General features: G+C 41.2%; 1 protein-coding gene across 1 annotated transcript; it reads right to left on the bottom strand.

The window, feature by feature from the left end:
* Window positions 1-4135: 4135 nt before the first annotated feature.
* Window positions 4136-13931, bottom strand: dll4 (delta-like 4 (Drosophila)). The gene is made up of 11 exons (XM_053336583.1): window positions 13514-13931; window positions 13109-13369; window positions 12661-12718; window positions 11722-11985; window positions 9596-9656; window positions 8179-8309; window positions 7797-7966; window positions 7488-7707; window positions 6310-7042; window positions 5784-5892; window positions 4136-5280 (listed from the first exon to the last, which is right to left on the bottom strand). The coding sequence occupies exons 1-11, from the start codon at window positions 13565-13567 to the stop codon at window positions 5275-5277; spliced, it is 2067 nt and encodes a 688-aa protein (XP_053192558.1). The 5' UTR covers window positions 13568-13931; the 3' UTR covers window positions 4136-5274.
* Window positions 13932-21293: the final 7362 nt, after the last annotated feature.

Genomic DNA, 21293 nt, shown 5'->3' with positions numbered 1-21293 from the left:
AACAAATACAAAAAAATAAAAAACAAGGCAGGTAAAGTAAAAAAATAAATTACTATGAGTGCAAGTGTCAGATAAAATATTGCACTAGTAATATATTGGCTTGTGTGTGGTGTCGTCAGAAACAGGAGAGGCTCACGGTCGTAAACATCTAGTCACGTGTACTCTGAGATGGACGTGCAGGTCAGGAAATGACGTAAACGGACCGTATATGGTTTGTTATTTGTGTTATTACGTTACGTGTTGGACTAAATACATGGACATATTGAGGAAAGTATTCCGGTTTTATGGAAACGGATTTCATATTTCACAAGAATGGATACTTGGCGAGCTGTACAGAAAGTCCTGCGTCATAAGATGAACGTTGTGGATAAAGGGAAGACTTTGAAGGTATGTAGGCATTATAGCTTTTCTTACTTAGCTCAGGGGCTAGCCGAGCTAATCGCTAATGCTATTACGTCTGTGAGCAACCATATAAGTCGTGAGTGGTCTTGAATGAATCAGAACAATCTAAGCTTTCCAACGATGTACGGCATGAATATATATGTTTAAGGGTTGGTGTTTAAAACATTCAGAAGAACTTGTGGCTACCTCCTAACATCCGTCCTGTCCCGTGAACGGAACAGCGTGCGTTAAGTGGTTAATAGAGGGTTTTTTAAGAGTGGGTTGCAGAGTCAGTGTGTGTGTTTACTTGGGAAAGAAACTGTTCAAGAGTCTGAATAGAGGTGACCGCAGTGTTCTTTGCTCTGGAGAAGTAGTGCCTGTGCCTTTAATAATGTGGGTGTCACTTTAAAGTGTGTATCATGTGTTTGATATGGTGCTTTAGCAGTGTTTATTTCCAACAAGAGTTTTAGTTAATCATTTCACCAAAACATGTTGATAAGATAAGCACAGAAGTTTCAGGGCCACTGTAGCCTCGACCTTGTAGGCTTAGATTGTGAATAATAAAGTACATTTGTGAATCAAAACATTATCCACAGCCAAGACCCAACAAACAGACAGGAAGATGATCAGGATTGGTGGATCCGATGTGATAGCAGAGGCTCATCTGTGCTCAATAAATAGATTACCTATAAATAGCTGGCATTATCTGCCTTGATAAGAGGCCGAACAACTGTATCAGCTCTTCATAAAGCTAAAGCACTACACAATCCAGGCCTTTCGGCAACCCCGTGTCATGGGCAAGCTTCCATCCTATCATGCTGTGGCCTTTCATGTCCATTCATTCCCCCAGCCTGCAGATCCAGTATTGCTGGCTTCACTGCACTGCCTGTGAGCTAGTGTGCTGCTTCTTCTCTAGTGAATTTATGATCCATCAATCATATTTGTCATTGCAATCTAAAAGACGCATTTAAATTGGAAACGTTTAGACTCGCGATCTTGAGTGTAATTTACCCTTCGGCACATTCCCAATGTTACAGCTCACGAGGCATGACGTTTATCCCTGCAAACACGAGACTGGCCTGTTTACTGTGACACCCCTACAGCAGTGAAGGGTGGTGGCTGTCCTTTAAATATGATGTTGTTGAAAACATTACCTCATAGGTCAGGAGCTAAACGCAGATCCTACAGTATACGACTGCACACAGTCGTGATTTATATTTTAGGAGTGTCTCAAATTCTGCCAGCAGGTTTGTCCTAATAATTGGTTTATTTTTTTTATTTTATTTTTGGTTGAATGCTACATCATTCAAATCAGAATTTGCATGTTTGCATGTTTTAAATGTAATAAAAAATGTTGTCTAATGATGATGATCTAGCTCTAGACTTGAATTTGAGTGTACCTGATGTGTTATTTTGGCATGTACTGACCACTTATTTCCTGTGTGTGGGTTTCTTACTGACACCTAGTGTTAATTAATGAGACGGCTACATTTCACAGCACTGGATGCAAATGCAGCACATCATGCATCAGTATAACCTGACTATATGTATATGTTCAAAAACATGTGTGGTCAAAAGCTAAATGAGGCTTTTAAAAATGTGTATGTAGAAGTGAAATAAAGCCAGAGCAAAGTAGCAGATTCAGACTCTAAAGAAAACCTGTTTTGTTGAGGAATTCTGAATTTGCATATACTGTAGGGATACAAAGGTTGGTATTTCAAATCTGCTTCCTGTTTCTCCTCTTCTGACATCATTTCGCATATTTTCCCTTTTTCCTACTTGAGAATAAATAGTGCTGATTAGGTTGTTTGTCTGCGCTCTCACATGTTTTGAGGTTGTTTCCGGAAAACTCAAAGTCATCTGCGTGAGCAAGTGCAGACAGAAGAAAACGATGTGTGAGAAAACCAGTTGGCCTGCGCCGGCATGTTCTGAATTTTTTAATCAGGGAGGAAACAGGAACTGATGTCACACGCTCACAAACAGGATGCTGTGATTATAACACAATGAAAATGCCTGGCCATGCTATGGAGACCCAGAGGCCAAAGAGCAGAGCCCTTAGCATGTGTTTGTCACTGCCATTGAGTGTGAATGAGGGTGTGTGTCTTCTTAAAGGTGTGAGTATGATTATGGTGGGAAGAAACTTCAATTGCTATCAGGCTGGGTCAGGTAACAGACCAAAGCTGGGGGGGGGGGGGGCTTTAACTTGATGACTAACTGTTGTCATAACAAGTATGTTTTTCTTGAGCCAGGCAGGAAGCTTTGCTGCTCCTAGTACAAACGTTTTTTACGTACACACGCACACTTGCACACACGTACACATGTACACACGTACACACGCACGCACACACACACACACACACACACACACACATACACATTAGCCCTTAGATGAGGATGCCTAGGTCAACAGGCTAACAGGATGTGTGTGAGGGAAAAGCCATCTAGATCCTCTGCTGAGTGTTGATTGCTGCTGATTAGGGGGTGTTGACTGTTGCAGGATTTCTGTTAATTGGAGTCAGGAGAGGTTTTGATAATGTGGATGACACATTTGCTTGATGAAAAAATGGATTTGCAAACACACAATAGCAAATTTAAACACTGATCCGTGGATTCTTGGATATCACAGTGTATAAGAATGAAGCTGTATGGTGCAATTTCCAAAAGATGATGAGGGCAAAGGGCAATAAGATTGACCAGATTGCTCTGACAAGTCAGTTTCTCTAAAGTATAGATCTTTTTATTTATGTGGATTCATACCAGATCCACTGGCTCCCATCTGGTTTCCCCTCCCCTCTGGTGCCAGGCCCTCTCCTCAGCTTTGTTTGCAGGAGTGGGTGGTACAGAACTGGGCATTGAAATATTGCTCTTAACCCTGAAGGGGAGGCAGACAGTTGGGGAGCCTGTAAGTGCTCGAGTGTGCATGTGTGTTTTTATGGGAGGAGGTCTGTGCACTGTGTCATGCACATGGGTGAGAGGCCTGGCATATGCTGTTGTTTTTATGGCACTACAGACTCACTCCTTGCACCCCCACGGCATCTGTTTGGTTGGCTGTGTGTGTGTGTGTGTGTGGCCGGGTGTGTGCGAGCATTATGAGGGGTGGTGGTGGTGGGGGGGGTGTTCCCCTTTGCCCTGTGCCTGGCTTTGTTTCGCCATTTCCAGCTTGAGGGGTGGTATCTGTGGAAACGGATTTGAATTTCAAGCCAATTTAGGGAGAGAGAGAGAGAGAGAGAGAGAGAGAGAGAGAGAGAGAGAGAGAGAGAGAGAGAGAGAGAGGAGAGAGAGAGAGAGAGAGAGAGAGAGAGAGAGAGAGAGAGAGAGAGAGAGAGAGAGAGAGAGAGAGAGAGAGAGAGAGAGAGAGAGAGAGAGAGAGAGAGAGAGAGAGAGAGAGAGAGAGAGAGAGAGAGAGAGAGAGGTGGGAGCCAAAGGCGTTTCCAGGAATTACTCAAAGTAGTGATGCTGTAGTCGTGGGGCTTTATATTTCTACCTAATGTCCAAAGCATTACATGTGATGTGTGAATGTAGGAGAGCGGCTGGATTTCATATTCATAAGCATGGCCACAATTTAATAGATCTACTTGTGCAACATGAGTTCAAATTTAAAGGCTTCAACGCCCTTACTTTAAATTGAGGCTAGATAAAGAACAAAAACCAATAAATACAAGACACATCTGATTATCATTTGTACTCAGTTTCATTATTTAAAAACACCTAAAAAATAATACCCTTTTCCATTTACTGACAGCAAATTAAAAACTGTTTTCAAGGAAGTTTTATTCTTCAGAAGTTTGGTCCATATAAATATGCATTATATACAAAATAATATTATAAAACATATAAAGAACAATGTGTCATATTTAAATTAAACTCTGGAAATAATCATTTTTAAAAAATTACATTATTGGTTCTGTAGTTTTGAAATTTATTATAGGCAGGCAGTGGTGTGACAGTCTTTTCTCCTTGTGTCAAGTCTCTTTGCTTTCCTCAGTTGGGTTGCATAAAAACACTTTCTATGCACACTTTTCCTTTCTCTTGGATCCTGCTGGCACAGCACTGACTAGTTTGCTCCTGTGGTTTTCTCTTCAAATCCCTGTTGATTAAAAAGTATTTTCCCCGCTGTTTTTTTTTTCTTTTCTTTTTTTTGTAGTGCAAATGATCCAAGAACAGACAAGGGCACAAATTTAGCATTCAAAACCCCCACTTTTAAGGCTTCTAGTGAATTTGGGCTGCATACAATCTTCACCGTTGCATGGAAAAGTCCAACCAGTTGTTTTCACGTGATTGAAAGTTGAAGATTATTTTCAGACATTCGTTACTCTCAGTGTTTGTGAGGTTGGAGTTTTGACGGTGGGTGAGTTCACTCGTCTCGACCCTGAGTCTTGCATAGCAGGCGAAGCTGGCAGGAGTGAGTGTAAGGGGGATTTGGAGGGTTGTCAAATCTTAGGCACCTTTTTTTACTGATTGGTTGGCTGTCAAAGTCATCATGATTATCATACAAGGCTGGGGCAGATGTGAGGAGCATTAAACCACCTCCACCTCCTTTCACTGTCCAGGATGGCTGAGATTACAAATGAATATTTTGCCGATGCTCTGTCAGTCTCCACACCCTGTGTAGTCAGTCTTTACGCCAGTCCATTTAGCCATTGTCACAACTGAGAGAGGTCCTTCACTGTACATGTTTTGCATACAAACACTCGGTCAACATAGAGTTTCTCAGTTCTGTTCTTTTTGAAGAGCAAAAGTTCTGCCCTCTCCAGTTCTCAAGTGTTCCAGAGCAGCAGTGGACATCTAAAACAATCTCCAGTCTCTTCTCAGTATTTGTAAACAATCCAGAATATTATATTCTGCCTCGATTGTGTCTTTTTTTTTCGTTCCTTCACTTTCAGACCCCTCAGTTTATACCTGCAGAGAAAAGGAGAAGAAAAATTTGAGTTAATACAACAAATTAGAGTAAAACAATAATTTTGCAGCTAAAAGCTTTCTTAAGTGTTTTTGCAGCACTGTTTGACTCGTTATACTTCATATGTTAAAGTAACACCATCTTATTTTGCTTGGAAATAAACATCTGAAAAATTCCACTGGATGCCACAGCAGTAAAGCATAGCACCTCTGAGACCAAACTGAGCCAAACATGTGTGAGGAATCAGCGCAAGTTCAAATTCTAGGTCATCACAGGGCCAAGATAAAGAATAGCCAGCGTAATTTACAGAAACCAATAATACAGCTGATTGGGTTATTCCCATCTCAAGTCCAAACATCAGAATGCAGTTTTTCTACAAATAGTGCTATCCCCCGTCATAAATATTGGAGCAGAAGGGAGGGATAGTACACTTGGGACAGCCTGATGCATTTAAATGAGGGGATCTACGGAAATGGTGATGAAGATGTGATTTTTTTTGGCTTACCTCAGTTGCTATGACGCATTCGCTCCTCTCCTCCCCTATAACAAATACCGACTGGTACATGGAGTCTCTTGAGGAACATATCGTTGATATCCTACACTCTGGCTTTTCACTGCAAACACAAATCACACTTTGTGTTAACACAAACTAGAAGCACATGGCAGAGCTATGCATTGGGCGGCAGCAGAAAGGATAGAGGCGGTATGTAGCAAAGCAATTGTCAAATATATGTAAACTCTGCATTAGTGAAGAACAATGTCTTGTTTCCAAGCTTGGGAAAACAAACGGGGCTCATCGTTTGGTTTAAACAACTGAACTAAGGCAGTGTGTGATGGAGAATTATCTATTACGTGTAATTTCCACTCAGCAGGACTCCATATACACTACTGTATGAACTCAATATATAAAAATATACTATAAAAATGTCCTAGTAATTTTGATAAATATTTTCACATTATATTTTAGTAGCACAAGCAGGGGGTTAGATTTACATGATGGTGAAAGACATTGTGAATATGGTTCATCTTACCTGTAGACTCTACTCAAGGGCATTTTGTCTTCTAAACACTTGTCGTAAATATGACTTTTGTCTTCTTGTGACTTCTCATCCTTGAACTCCTTTGATTTAGAGTTGTAAGAGTCCAAGTGATAGTTTTTATGGATAAAGTTTGATTTCTCTGAATCACAGTCTACCTCCAGGCCAATTTTCTGGTTGGTGTTTTTCAGTTGGGATGCTGGGATCAGGTTATCCCTCTGAACGTTTGACAAGTTGTTCATAGTCTCTGTGTCTCCCCTCTCCCTCTGGGCCTGCCTGTGGATGTGCCTCAAAGCCAAGCCCACCATACACAACAGCATGAGCAACGCCACCAGCCCCACAGCCAGAGAAACTGCTGCCCACTGGAAGCCATCTTGAATGTCTCCCACTGGTAAGGTCACGGCGGAAAAGAACTCGCATTTCGACCCGGTAAAGCCAGAAGTACAGATACAGGTGGCTGGGGGGTTGCCTGGTCCACCGCCTCCAGTGCAAATACCCCCATTTTGGCAGGGATGAAGGGAGCACTCGTCCAGGACTCTGTCACAGTTGCGTCCACCATAGCCTGCAGGACAGGCGCAGGTGTAATCGTTGATTCGGTCTAGGCAGGTGCCTCCATTAATGCAGGGGTTACCGGCGCACTCATTAATGTTGATCTCACAGCGCTGGCCGGTAAATCCTGCACGACAGCTGCACACACGAATACCACCGTGGATCAGGCACAGACCACCTGCAGAAATGGAGACAAGGACAGTTAGTATCAATGTAAACAGATAAGCTAATGTTAGCATCCAGAATGAGGCATTTCAAAATCAGGAGGAACATGATCTCGGTAAATCTTCCCACGAGGCCCCCCTCAGTTCACTCATCTCCATCAAATCAAGTGTGACCACAACGTTATGTATTGTTCTCTCAACACAGAACAATCCCAGAGCCTTCCAATGTTTACAAGAAGACAGAAATCGAGCTACACTGGATATTTGTCCCCTTTCATCAACAACCGCAGTGAGCTGTGGTGACATTTACAAGCCGCTGCTCTGAGCTGCCGAGTGTTTATATGGAGGACAATAGACACCAAGTTCCCACCAATTCCTGTTGTTCCACACTGCTTCCAGTTGCAGGAATTTGAGGGGGGAAGTTCAGAAAGGGGGGCAAAGAGGGGAGGAAGACCGTACCATTAGCACAGGGAAGCGACGTGCACTTGTCCACTCTCTTCTCGCAGTTGAGTCCAGTGTAACCGCGGGGACACTCGCACATGTAGCTGCGGCCATTGTCCTTCTCCCAGCATTTGCCACTGTGGAAACAGGGTGAATCAGCGCACGTCAGCAGGCTGTGCTCACAGTGGGAACCCTCGAAACCATGTACACACTCGCACATGTAGCCGCTCTCTAGATTCTAGGGAAATGGAGAGAGAGGAAAAGTTAGTCAGACAGTCAAAATGTAAGAGTATTAAAAATATAACAATACATCTACTTTCAACTTACTGTGCATTTCCCGCCATTCCTGCAGGGGTTGCTGTCACACTCCTGCATCTCCAGCTCACAGTTGACCCCTGTGAAACCTGGCAGGCATGTACACGTATAGCTGCCCTGGCCTGTGTTCATACAGGTGGCGCCATTCACGCAGGGATGGTGATGGGTGCAGAAGTTCAGGTCTGGGGGAGAGAAGAGTGTTTGTTTACAAGGAGCCTGCAGGGGGAAAAAAAGCTATCCATCCCGGATGTGTATAGAGCTATGAATGGATCACTTCAGAGGAAACCTAATTTACTAATGCTTTCAAGATAATTCAAATGAAAACACTGTACAAGTAATACGAGATCATCTCTTAAAAAGGAACAGCAGCAGTGGTCCAAGTTGTCTGGTGTACCTTGGTCACATAATAGGCCTCCCCAGCCCTCTTGACAGTTACACTGCCATGGCAGCTGGCAGGTACCGTGCTTGCAGGCCGGGTACTTCTTACACTCATCACAGAATGGGCCTTGCCAGCCGTCTCTGCACCTGGAAAATGACAAAAAATATTCTTTGATTAATCACTCACTCCTTATATTAAACATCTTTCCATTACATTATACACATCTTTATTTCAGTTCAGTTTCAGTTCTACTAAACATGCAATAATTCTACTGATATGGAAGACAACTATGCTTTGTAGCCTTGTCATGGATTTGCTGGCGACTACATCAAGAAAGCAGTCATCAATCATCCTACCAGACATTAATAGAGTCCTCACAGTTGGATGCAATAATTAAATGCTCAAACAAATCCATCACAGAAATCTGAATAATTATAAAGTGCTACATATGGGGCTACAAATCATGTTTTACAATGGTTATTCATTGTGAGAGGGTCATATGTTAGATGCAACATAAAATCATGCATCAACACTGTCAATTATGCGTTTTCCCCAAACTTATTAAATCATTACATATCAGCTGTTACAGAATACTGTGGTGAATAATGGCACTTTTTACTTTTTACATGATATAAAGAGGCCACCACTGGGAGTCTCAACAATCAAGGATGTAAGTACAATAAAAAAGATAAGTAACGGTAATATAATAATATAAATGTGAAATATAACTCTAAAGATTTTTGGCAGCAAGCCAACTGCTAAGGCTTTTTTTTTCTTTTTTCATGCTTCCCATGAATATCCATTTCTCAGTGCAGTCTGCAGAAACCTTGTCAATCCGTGAGATTGTGGGACTTAAAAGTACTTTTAAGGTTCCAACTTTTTTTTGCTGAGTAAGCAGACACATGGGAGCAGTGGTACAGTGTGGGGTATCTGAAGGGTTTAACCTCAATTTGGGTCAGTTCTAGTGGTGGGAATGATGGATTTGTGTCTAAAAAGAGGGCAAAAAAAGGATTCGGCAGGAATTTCTCACAGCCTGAATTATTCTTACTGGGCGAGTGAGTGAGTGAGTGAAGAAGAATGAGACAGGCTAGTGAGATGAAGGGGACATGGGAGGCAGGGAAGCCAGTGAGTGACGCAGGGAGACAAGAACAGGGGCTGGACTGAGGTTTTGTTGATTTAGTGGACTTGGCGCTCTCTTAATGAATGATACAGATGCAAGAATAGCTGATGTGAATCTTCAAATGATGAAATATACCCCTGCTGTGATTAGCTGTATAAATAGCCATCATTTATAGGAGACAGAGGTGCTAATATTAATATGACAATGAACTTGAAATGAAAGCAGTTTTCCACATGGATTTAACTCCTTCCTACACAACAGCCAATTTCCAGCCACCTATTTCACTTCATACATTTGAATGGGTCTACTTACACACACTCGCCAGGTTTGGAGCAGTTCCCATTTCTCTCGCTGCAACCCTCCAGACAGATAGCTGAAACAAGAAAAACACAATTATAGGCTAAGTTTGCTGCTCTCTTGCTGGCGCTCCCTCATAGGTGTTTTAGCATGACTGTGCTATCTGATACAACAGTGCACACTGAATATTCATAAGTTACAGTTTCACAACCTTGAGAAGTGTTACAAACAATCACAAACATTTCTGATCCACATGCAACATATAGGCCTAATTAAGAGAATTAAGTGTATTACTTTAAACTAATATTGAATGAACAACAGCAGAACCATACATAGCCCCCCCCCCCCCCCCTTTTTTTAAATAGCCAACTGTGAACAGTTAAGCTGAGGTAACTGAACCCTCAATCTGTCTCCACTTTCCTCACAAGCTTTCATTTGATCTAAACCTGTCCGCCACACCCCCAGCTGCCACGGGTGGGTGGGTGAGTGAGTGGGTGGATTGGGAGGGGGGAAAAATCGGTTGAGGGTTTGTTTGTCCTGTTTTAAGTGTACCGGTCTTGCATGTCTCTGATTCGCAGAACAACATATCAGGCGAGTGACGGTAAGCGGCCGGTTTAGTCCAGAGCAGATGCTTGCTCTCAATAGCAGACAGCTGTCACTATTGTTGTTTGTGGTCTGCCAGAACCATATTTGCAGCTGCTACTACCGCGCGCCCAACAATGGAGGGGACTAAACATCGGTGGCGCGTGGCAGATAATAATGCCGCGATTAACCTTGGCGCGTGCAGTCGCTCGGGCTCCTCCTATCAATGCACGCGCAATCCCCCCCACCTACCTACGGATTATGATACCGGGCACGCGCGGTACAGTACTTTCAGAAGCTACACAAAAATGTGTTTTTGTAAATGAACATTAGACTCCATTAGAACCCAAATTGGACATGAATACCAGGTACATGCACACCTGTAGGTATAAGCTAATTTGAATATTCACAACTTTAAAGGCATTTATCATTAAACCTCTACACCTGAGCCATCTTAATTTTATCATAACATTACCATCAAAATGTACAATATGTGTCTGCAGTGTGCTTTATAACTGAGTTCCTGTAATCTTTTAAAATTTAAGGCACATATGACCAGGCTTGTTTAAATTGATGTATGGGAGTGTGTGAGAGAGAGAGGGGGTAATTATAGTGTCTGAAAGATGCCCAATCTATCTTACTTGTGTATATTTTCTGTAGTCACCGTCGATGGATGTGTCTGTAATTGCAACACGTGAGCCCATCTGGTTAGAATTTGGCGCCACAGTCAAAATAGCACATGCCAATTTCTCTTTCACCACGAGTGACATGGATGACAGATCCGTTGTCACCCATGTGGTCACATATTCAGCACATGGTAACTATTACTCTCATGGTGCCTCCTTCCAATCTACTCTTTGATTAATTTGTTTTGGTGAAAAGGGCCCTTGGTATTGTGGAGCCAAATGGCATCGGGCCTCCTCATAGGCCCATTCAGAGCTTTCCAAAACATGGGAGTGTTGGTCTACTATTTGGCCAAGTGGATTTGCACAAGTATAATGTGCCTGTTGTCATGCTTAGCTGTCTGTCCTTAAACCAGTATGCAATGATGGTTCACCAACCCACAACGAATTACACATCAATTATATGATTACATCCAATAAAGAAAATATCCGGGAAAAGTCACTCTACACCAAAATTGCATATTCCCAGATTTCATTACATCATGCCTGGTTATAGCAAGGAGCATCTTGTGGCTTTTACTGATCTGATCTGTAACTACTGCACACTCACAACTCTTTTCTAATTTTAGGAAGAAACCATAATGACGATGGGCAAAGGTGACACACCGTTAGAAGACAAAATCATCAGAGCCTCTCATAAGTAACTCTTAAGGTAAGCGTTGGTCACCAAATCCTACCACGGATTGTTATCGTACAATTAATCTGTATCACCCTCTTATGTTAAAAAAATACACAACCACTAGCTCATAGGAACACAATACAACAAAGTTTTAGTTTTAACAGGCAGACATTGAAGCCAACATGCTATAAAGAGCAGAAATGGCTAATTGAATCACCCAGGTGTGAATAGAGGAGGATATCTTATTGGTTGCTTACGTTCTTCGCAGTATTTCCCCTTCCATCCAGGCAGACAGGACAACAGCCCGTCTCGGGTGCAGGTGTAGTGGCCAAATCGGTCGTCCCTTGGTGTGCATTTTTTGGAGCAACTTTCTCCGTAGTAACTTTCATTGCAGATGAACCGGTAAGAATACTTGAGCTCTGTCTCCTTCCCGGACTTTGTATCCTGAGACCAGTCAGTCCCTACACCTAGCTGTCTTTGGATGGCGAAAAGGCTAATCAGAAATTCTGGGTTGTTGGTATCTGAAAGAGGAAAAGAGGGAGATAGAAGGAGGAAGAAGTCAGAATTAATGTGGGATATATGTATGCTTGCAACCTATCTGTGCCCTAGGATGATTAAGGTTTTATGTCAAGATTTGTGTCATGAATGGTTACGGGTTCAAAAGTCATCAGCTTTCACTTTAATAATCTGCCCAGTAACAAGCTGCATCCCTTATCAAATCCCATACAGCTGAGATGAAAGATAAACTCAGGTTGAAATTTCCTCTTTCTTTCCGTCAGCAAAAACATTCCCAGGCCCAGTCCCCTCTTCCAAAGGGCGGAACAGAGTAAGGTGTAAAATACAGGAAGATGTAGTCAGGGGTTTTTGGCAGGCACTGTGTATTCTCACCAAAGCCCACAGCTCTTTCCCACGCCAAAAATAAACTAGAGGAAGTTCAATTGTATTGGGTATAAGAATGAAAAAGGTGTTCTGAAGTTCATAACAAAGAGGTGAATAGGCGTGAAAATGTGTGAAATTATGAACAATTAACAAGAGGTGGAAAGAAACATGTTGCGTGACTAAGCTGCGTTTGATAGCTCAATCTTTGCTTTTTTCCCTTGCTTTTAACTGTGCAAAATGGTAAACTAGTTGCAGAGCCTCATGTGTTAAATGTACAGACAGAGCTCCCTCCTGTGGTAAAGAAATGTTGCACTTACCTACAGGTAGATTTCCATAAGGTGAATGCCAGGCTTCAATTATTAAAGAAAATGACCCCTAAAGAGAAGACACATGCATTTTAATTAACATCCAGGAGACTATATTGTTTACAGATCTCATCATTTAATGAGTAAAGCATTGTTGTTTTCTTTTTTCTGTTGTATTTGATAGGCTACTGACTACTGTGGTCAACAGCTACTGCAATTACACTAAAAGCTTCATGAAGAAATATATAGTGATCACTGCATGGCCCCCTGGGTTTTGAAATAAACGAAGCTGTAGCAGTCCAATCTGTTTGACGCCAGGGTATTACCTAATGATATGGATTAGATGAGCTGACCAATAACCGGTGCGCTCCCAAAATGCATAGCAGTTCTGTGAAAACAACATAATAGCTGCTCGCTGTAATAAAACAAATAAAGTGGATGTGATGCTCCACGCTCTTACCGGCCACCCGAAGCTGAACGGTATTTGAATCGGTCTAGGTAAAGTGCCACTGTCCTTGGCGCTGAAAGAGTTTGTCCCCAGCACTGGTGTCATTGTACTTCCAAAGATGCAGTTACCTGGCGAGACCACAGCCTGGTAGTTCTTCAAGCAAATTCTGAAATAAGTCCTACAGTTGGGTTTGCATGCGTTTCCGTTTGCCAGCAAACCTTTGTGATTTTTAAATTCGTGGAGATCAAGCTCAAAAACACCGGTTCCAAATACCTAAAAGAGAAGGAAATATGATTTAAGAAAACGTCGTTGTGGTTACATGCAGGTTATTCTTAAAAAGGAAAGAAAAAAACATGAAACAAGTGGCTTTCCATTTGTCTCAGGACCACCGGGGAGATGTATTATCCTCCTTCATACCTGTGTTATCAACGTGGTGCTGAATGCGATGGTAAAGGTGAACCAGGCTGCCATCCTTCTCGCTTCTCCAGGGCAGCCGCGTCACCAGCCAATAAAGCAGAAAAGCCTTGCTATTCCAAAGTATTTACACCAAGGTAAACAAATGGAGAGAAAAAAAAATCTCTAAAACAGGTATAAATCCTTCTTCACTCCCAGGGAGTTCTCCGTAGCTCCTTGTAGGTGTGCGTTAAAAGCGTCCAGAGAAAGCGTTCCCAATCTCCAAGTTATCCAAAGGCGAGGGAAGACCAATATCCAAGCCCTGCTTCTCTCTGTCAGCAGGCGTCCCCTCCTTGCATGGTACTGTACTCCACAATGGTCACTTCGTTGTGTGTGCGCGTCTCAGAGCTTGTTTTGGTGCTGAACTTGGTGCGTCAGTGCGCCTCGGATGTTCATCACTCGTCTTATACTAGTGAATGAACCGTAGTGTGCCTCCCCCCAAATATATAGACTTGCACTGCGCTGCTCATTACATAAACTGCCAATCACTCCACTGACACCGCCCACTTTACATATTCAACCCCCTTCCCTTCCAACCCAACAACAATTATCCAGATTTAATACCCACTGGCACTGTGCGGACTGACCACCATGGATACTGGGCGATTATTAACAAGCCCCAACATCTGTTGACTTATTTTTAGCGCACAATACGCCGGACGCACATTTACACATTGTGGACAGTGGGTAAGGACAATGAAGGAGAGCACAAAGTTTGAGAATAGAAGGATGGAATTCAATTACTGTCTTACTCAATGCACCCATTTTGCCCTTGTTTCCGCCCAATTGCTCGCTTAATTAGCCCTACAGCTTGGAGCAGTGCGCACTAGTTCCTCTCGGACCCCTCACTCTCAGTGAGGTCAGATATGCCTCTCCCTCGAGTTGTATCACAAACAGTGAAATTTGAATTAAAGGACAAATGACGATTTTTTGTTTTAATGGCTGTTGACACTGGATTTCCCTTTTCCTCACTGTTGCTTTTTTACGCATTGAGAAGTAAAACTGTTCCATAGCATGTACCACCACCGTAACCTATACAGAACAAATATACAAACAAATATGTTTTTTTGTTTTTTTTTACATTAAATAATACATTATATTCTACATTTATTGCTTATTAAATTCTATTTCCCTTGACTCATAAAAAACATGAATTTACTTGTAATTATGAATACATCCAGAGAACTACTCCGTTTCCGTTTTCTCCCCCTAAACGTGTTATTTTGGGTGTGTTTCATGTGGTTGGTGGCGTGTGCTCCTTCATGCCCACCCATGCGTTTTACGGTTTAGTGGCAGCGTGCCTCCTATTGTTGAGGCGCGTGTCCCTCTCTCGCCCTCATGCGGGTGTAATGTGCGGGACGGGAGACATAACTATTCAGCTGTATGCAAATGAGCTCTATCTCTCCATCTCTATCTCTCCATCTCTCTCCTTCGCGTAGTCTACACACACACACACACACACACACACACAGAGTGAGTGAGTGAGATAGAGAGAGAGAGAGAGAGAGAGAGAGAGATAATGAGAGAGAGAAAGAAGCGTACATTATCACCTGCATCCGTAAAATTGGTTTATTCTTCCTTTTGGCCTTTAACAGCTAATAGGAGTGACACGGGCCGCGCTGCGAGGTTCCCATGATCGGGATAAAAGCTTTAATTGAATGGCCTGAAATGGACAGTGATGATGTGCAAGACCAACAAACTGTCAATTTCTCCTTCCCTGAATCACCATGTCAACGAAAAATAACGTTACACACTCTAATAACAGGGGAATGCTCTTGTGGCAGCTGTAATGATTAATAGCCTAAATGAGGGCCCTCATAAGTTAAATGCATTGATTTTTGCTTACTCACAATGAATATTTGTATAGTTCAAAAGGAAATAGCTCATAAAGCAATTCAAGTATCTTCAAATACAGCAATTCATACAGCCAAATTAAATAACCGTTGAATTGTATGAATATCTGGTAAATAATTGCATTTCCTCAGTGTTTTTCCAGTAGACATGGTTGTTTTTGATCATCTGATTGGTTGTATTTGTTATTCCATCACTGTGTCTCTCATTTACCATCTGGTGGGAGACTAGCAGCCCCCGACGCACCGTTTTCTGTCGTCTGTTCATGGAAAGGACTAGCCAATTTTCTCCAACCTGTTCATCTAAATTCTGTCTGGCATCAGTTGTGCATTTGTGGAAAGGAACTACAGTAATGCTGTAATAACATTTAGAGGGGTGTGTTATTTCCCATGTTGCAGACACTATGGCAATATCACAAAAACCTTTCCCTCTCCCTTTATTCCACACGGATACAGAATTGTAAAATGCAATGGAGCATGTATTACTATAGTTTTTTATTAGTTTACAGCTGTTGAACTGTGCAAATGTGCATCTAATTTATATTTCCAAAGTGAGTAAAGTAGAACAAAATGATTTCAAACTTATCATTCACACAAACGACACCATTCTATCCAAGTGAAAGAATACATACAACCACATATTTTGTTTGTCAGTTATATTGTTATTGTGTCACTGACTAATTTGTGGTTTCAGTTTTGATCGCTACATTATGATTTGAATAAAACTGAGTTTGTCAGCTCACATGGCTTTTACTTATAATAAAAAAAGTCCCCTAACAAAAACCAGAAGTTTCCAACAGATTGCAAACTCTTTCGTTTTCCCTGCTCATGGTGAGCCATGAATAAATGATGACTTCATGCTAATAAAGATATAAATTATTATTTATGAAGGGACAACAGATTATTGTGCCTTTGGTTTGTCCCTTGAACTTCACATGATCCCTGAATGTTTGCATTTCATCTGTTGTTTTATAGCTGTGAGCTGCAGAGAGTGAAAATGGAGAGCATCTATATTTATTCAGTGTTTATATGAGGCAGACATGGTGGATTGGTTGAGTGCTTGTCATATTGACACACCTGTTGTGTCTCCAGTGAGTCCACAGAGACACAATGGGCTTAGGCTCGGAGAGACTGTATGCCATGCAGCCCTTTTTTTCTGTCCATACACTCTCAGCTGCTAATTTTGTTACTATTATATCTCACTATGAAAACAACCTTTGGATGTTATTAAAAGTTTATTATGAGGATGGAATTACTGGAACTCTAGTAGTAATAGTTGTGTTTGATGGCTCACTTACCATGTGTCTTATACATCTGCACTTCATCTATTTGTTGTTTTTTATGGATGGTTGAACTGAGCTGTGATTTTAGGTTCATCCTCATAATTGTATTGCCTTTTCTGTCAATAATGGTGTCTAATGGTGACTATTACCCATCTTATCTCCTTTTATAGCCATATGTGTCCAGTCTCCGTTAACATGAAACTGCCATAAAAAGTTTGACGCGTGCAGTTTATAGTTGAACAGGTGAGCACAGCTGATAACACAAAACTCCACGCAGCTGAAAGCAACCGTATGCAGGCTATACTTCAACATAATGCTGTCAATGTCAGATGGACTCTGATTTTATGATACTGCACTAAACACACCTCACATATTGACTAAAGTGCACGTTCTTTGCAAACTGTGTGCTCAGTCAAAAATAGATTTAAAGTAAGTGATAAAAGCACAATTCATAAAATTTAAACCCATGTCTCATGATGTCTACAGTCTCAAACATATCCGATAGAGGAGCTGAGAGAGAGCTGAGCTGCTGTCAACGAATGCTTTCTGTGGTTTTATTTATAACATCCCTCACTGAAAATGCATTGTATTATTACACTCTTATGCAATGCCAGGCAGCAACTGGAGCCTACAACAAAACAACTGCTCTGGTGAGCCTCATACCGAGGCTATCTGGACCCATTCACTAAACCACAAGCTGCGACCCTGCATACATTAAGATGTTGCATCAAAGCTCCCTGCTTTCCAGCAACACAGCAGGGTCCGACTGACCAGACTTTAGTTCATACTAGAGCCTTCATCTAAAAGCTTTGATGTTTGCATGTGTGTGCGAGTACAAGCTATGTATGTGGGTGTCATGGTGAGGAAAGCATCTCGTCTCATGTCTCCTCTGCTTCCTCTTTGTTTTTTACTCTTCAGAGAGAAAAACCCATGGGTTTGCAGGTCCACTTCAGATTGTTCTGTCTGCTTGATGGATGCTTTTCCAGTTGTTTGTGGATTTGAGGGACTCTGCAGAGAAAGCCACGGTTCCTGTTCTCACCATTTTGGCCAGTTCTCATGAATAAACTGTGATCTTCTGACAAGGAAGTGTAAACAGGTTGATTGGTCAGAGAGCGGACATGAGAATATCTATTGTTGTCGATGGAATGTGAAGAATGCTGCTGTATTAAATATGAAGAAAGAATGCCGCCATGACATCAGCGTCTCCTTTCAGCACCTGCTTTTTATGAGCCATTTAAAAACAAACAGTGACAGCTTATGCATGTATTAGCACAACCACACTGTATACAACTTTTAACCAAATATGCTCTCTCATAAGCACATTATGCAACAAGAGGATCAATATCAAACGCAACTTTGGTCCATCTATGTGCCAAAGGTGCAGCATGGGTGGGTTTTTGGAGCTCAAGCCCCAAATAGTTTTAGCAAAGCCTTGAATCTTTACTACTCATCACAAGTAGTGTTTCTGTACTAAACCCAAATCATAGCTACTAAGGTTTTTTGTGTTTTGAGTGATCGGAGCAAAGCACTGATGGAACAGAAAACAGAGACCCTCCCCAAGTTCAGCTCAGTTACAAGGAGAAACATCTGGGAGAGTTACTACGAAGGAAAGGCTGTTTTTTTATAGTTATCTGTGTGGTTAAAGTAAGAAAATATAAAATAGTTTATTTACTTATTGATATTGAAATATTTATTGACTGAAACACAACTCTGTACTCATTCTAAGATTTTTGCATTAAGTTGTGCATTTGCACTGGCTCTAGAATGGCCCCTACCATACGGAGCAACATTTTTATAAGTGAGTTGCAATTGTGTTTGTTGAGGATGCAGTAATGCAACAAGCAGTGTTCACACTGTAGCAGAAAAACAAGGCAAGGCTTTTTTCTGTGCAGGATTGTAATTTATTGGCAAATGTTTGCAATTTCTCCTGATCTGTTCTTATTACTAGCTTTCAAAGACCTGCTGGTCACAATATAAAGATTACAAGCTGTATAGTTCACAAACTCAAACTGTGCTTTTGTAGGAAGGAGGATTTTTCAACCAGCAAACATTTTTGGTTTAGCCTGAATTTAAACCCATGTCTATGGCTTGGCTCAGGGCCGCTTGGGTCAAAGTTCAAGAAATGTGAACATTCTTTGTATTCCCTCTTCAAAAATCAACTTTGCAAATGTGCATTTTTGGTGAGACGTGAATAACCATAACTTTGTTCACAAAAAAAAAACTCCACATGGTATCCACACAAAATACTTAAGTACAAACATCTAATCTCTTCATAACAAAATGAAATCAAAGAGCTTATTTGTCAAAAGGTTTTAGTATATTCATTTGTTTGTACAACTCTTTGTTGATGATACATGCATAATCCAAATTTATTTCTCCAGACATAATCAGTCTTTTTTAGGCTTTCAGACTGCAGACAGTGTGGAAAAGAAAAGAACAGATAACACATGGATTCATTTAAAGCTTTGACACTTTTTTTACATGTCTTAACTGCAGAAAAGGAACAGTTACAGGAGCACATCAGGAGAAACAGATTTAGACTTCACATTGTGCATATTTGACAGCAGATTGAGTTGGTGCTATATAATACATGTATATAATACATACAGGCGGTAAGTCATATTTACCTGATCCTGTAAAGCTGACTGATGGGCCACCTGTTATATTGATCAGGAGGCCCTGGCCATATTTGCTCTGCTCTGTCCCTGCTCAATGCAGCCTGTGTTTGAAGTCCAGCTGGGCTTTATCGTAAAAGTATTATAAATCATGATTTAGGGAGGGAGGCCAATATGTTGCAGCAGATTGACAGTGACGTCGGCAGTAAGACCAGAGGAGGAAAGTAGATTTATGACCTGCTCTTCAGAGGCACAGGTTCAGTTCCCTGCTGTATGCTGGGTCCCTTGGAGCCACACCTGAAAGAGCTCCTTTAAGGAAGTCGCTGGTGACCCACATAAAAGAAAGTCCGAGAAAATCAGTCATCAGATTTGAGTCTCTCTGCATTTCTCATTTGTTCCAGTTGCAGGTGAAGGGAAACGACCTGCAGAGGTTGAGCAGTTAAAATGTGTTGCTCCCTTTGATGAAAAATGAATGTATGTGTAAGTTTAATATTGTGAAGCATTCCAAAAGCTGAAGTCTTTCATTCTGTGTTTGACCTCTGAAAAACATGTTTCTAGTTGTCTACCATTGCAGAGCAATAGTGCAACCCTTTGAATGTAAGCAATTGGAATACAGCATACATTCATAAGTGAATACAGATACAAAAGTAAATATTTGAATTTCAATACATGCTGAAAAACAATTACAACAACTAATGAGTAAGATGACCTACATACTATGAGAAGTTTTAGTTTCTTGGGCTTTACAGGAGCAAAACGCTCATCCATCTGCTTTAATAATGTTTCCCTCATGTTCTGTTTTGGAACTTTCTTTTCCTTTCTCTGACTTTTTGGTGTTTACTACAAACAACAGTGTACCAGCACTGACCTGGCCTTTTAGAGAGTACACCGGCAACATGAACCAACAACGTTGTTGCGCTGCCCTGCTAACTACAGGGGAAGGTGTTGTTGTCTTCATCATCATCAGACCTTACCCTTTCTGAGAACTTCATGATCTGTAGCAAGGGGGTCAGGGTCAACTTTATAAACGGGGGTTGCAGATTATTTTTTAAATGTTTTAATTATCTTTTAGTTTGATCATACAAAGCACACAAAGAGTTTGGTAAGAATTAAAGCTGTCTTGAGTTGAGGCTTAACTTTTGGCTGATTTTAACGGACTGGATCTGAGTGTAACTAAAGAGGGACTTTTCAGAATTCATTCAGCCTACTTTCAGTGAAAGTCTGACCAAAAACTCAGCAGAATATCAACTAGATTCCCAGTTTTGGGGTTTTAAATAAGACTTAATACTGCATGGAAAAACCTAAAAAATATGGCTTTTCTGAAAATTGGTTGAGTGGGCTAACTCTGTTTTGGAAAACCCCTTCAAATTGAATGCAGTGTGTGGGTGAGCTAATGGCATTTGGGTGGGATTGTATTATGGAACCAAGGTGGAAAAGATTAAAGTCTCATGCTGTTATTTACTGACATGATCTTTGAGTATATAGATTGTATAAATTTGCTGCCTTCACCACACTTTAACTGTTGTAGCCATGGAAACACAGGCTATTCTCTAAATATAGTGACAGCAGCTCCCGAAGTTGATAAAAGCATTGACTATCATTCACTGTGAACAGAGAGCCTTCATTATTCATTCAGATAAGTGGAAGGACTCAAACCACTCTCTGATAATGAATGCTTAGATTGAATTTATGAAGCATGTCCAGCATCAAGACCATCAATAAAATAAAATAATAGGTTACCTACTTTTCAATACCAAACTCAACCATAGTTGCTGCTTGTTTTGTATCAAATGAAAAATAAAATGATTTGGCAGTGATACAATTCTTTTCAGCATACCTTAAGCACATTCTTGTGTTTATTTGTACAGTATTTAGTTTATATGGTTGTCTTTCAAGAGTACATGCATCACAGACATTCAAAAAAATCAAATTATAACCACCCATAAGATGAGCAGTGAGAGAATCCACTACACAAATCCCTCCTCGGGCATAAATG

Source organism: Scomber japonicus, chromosome 17 (genome assembly GCF_027409825.1).
Source record: "Scomber japonicus isolate fScoJap1 chromosome 17, fScoJap1.pri, whole genome shotgun sequence".
Taxonomy (NCBI): domain Eukaryota; kingdom Metazoa; phylum Chordata; class Actinopteri; order Scombriformes; family Scombridae; genus Scomber; species Scomber japonicus.
This window is presented reverse-complemented; position numbering and strand designations above follow the sequence as displayed.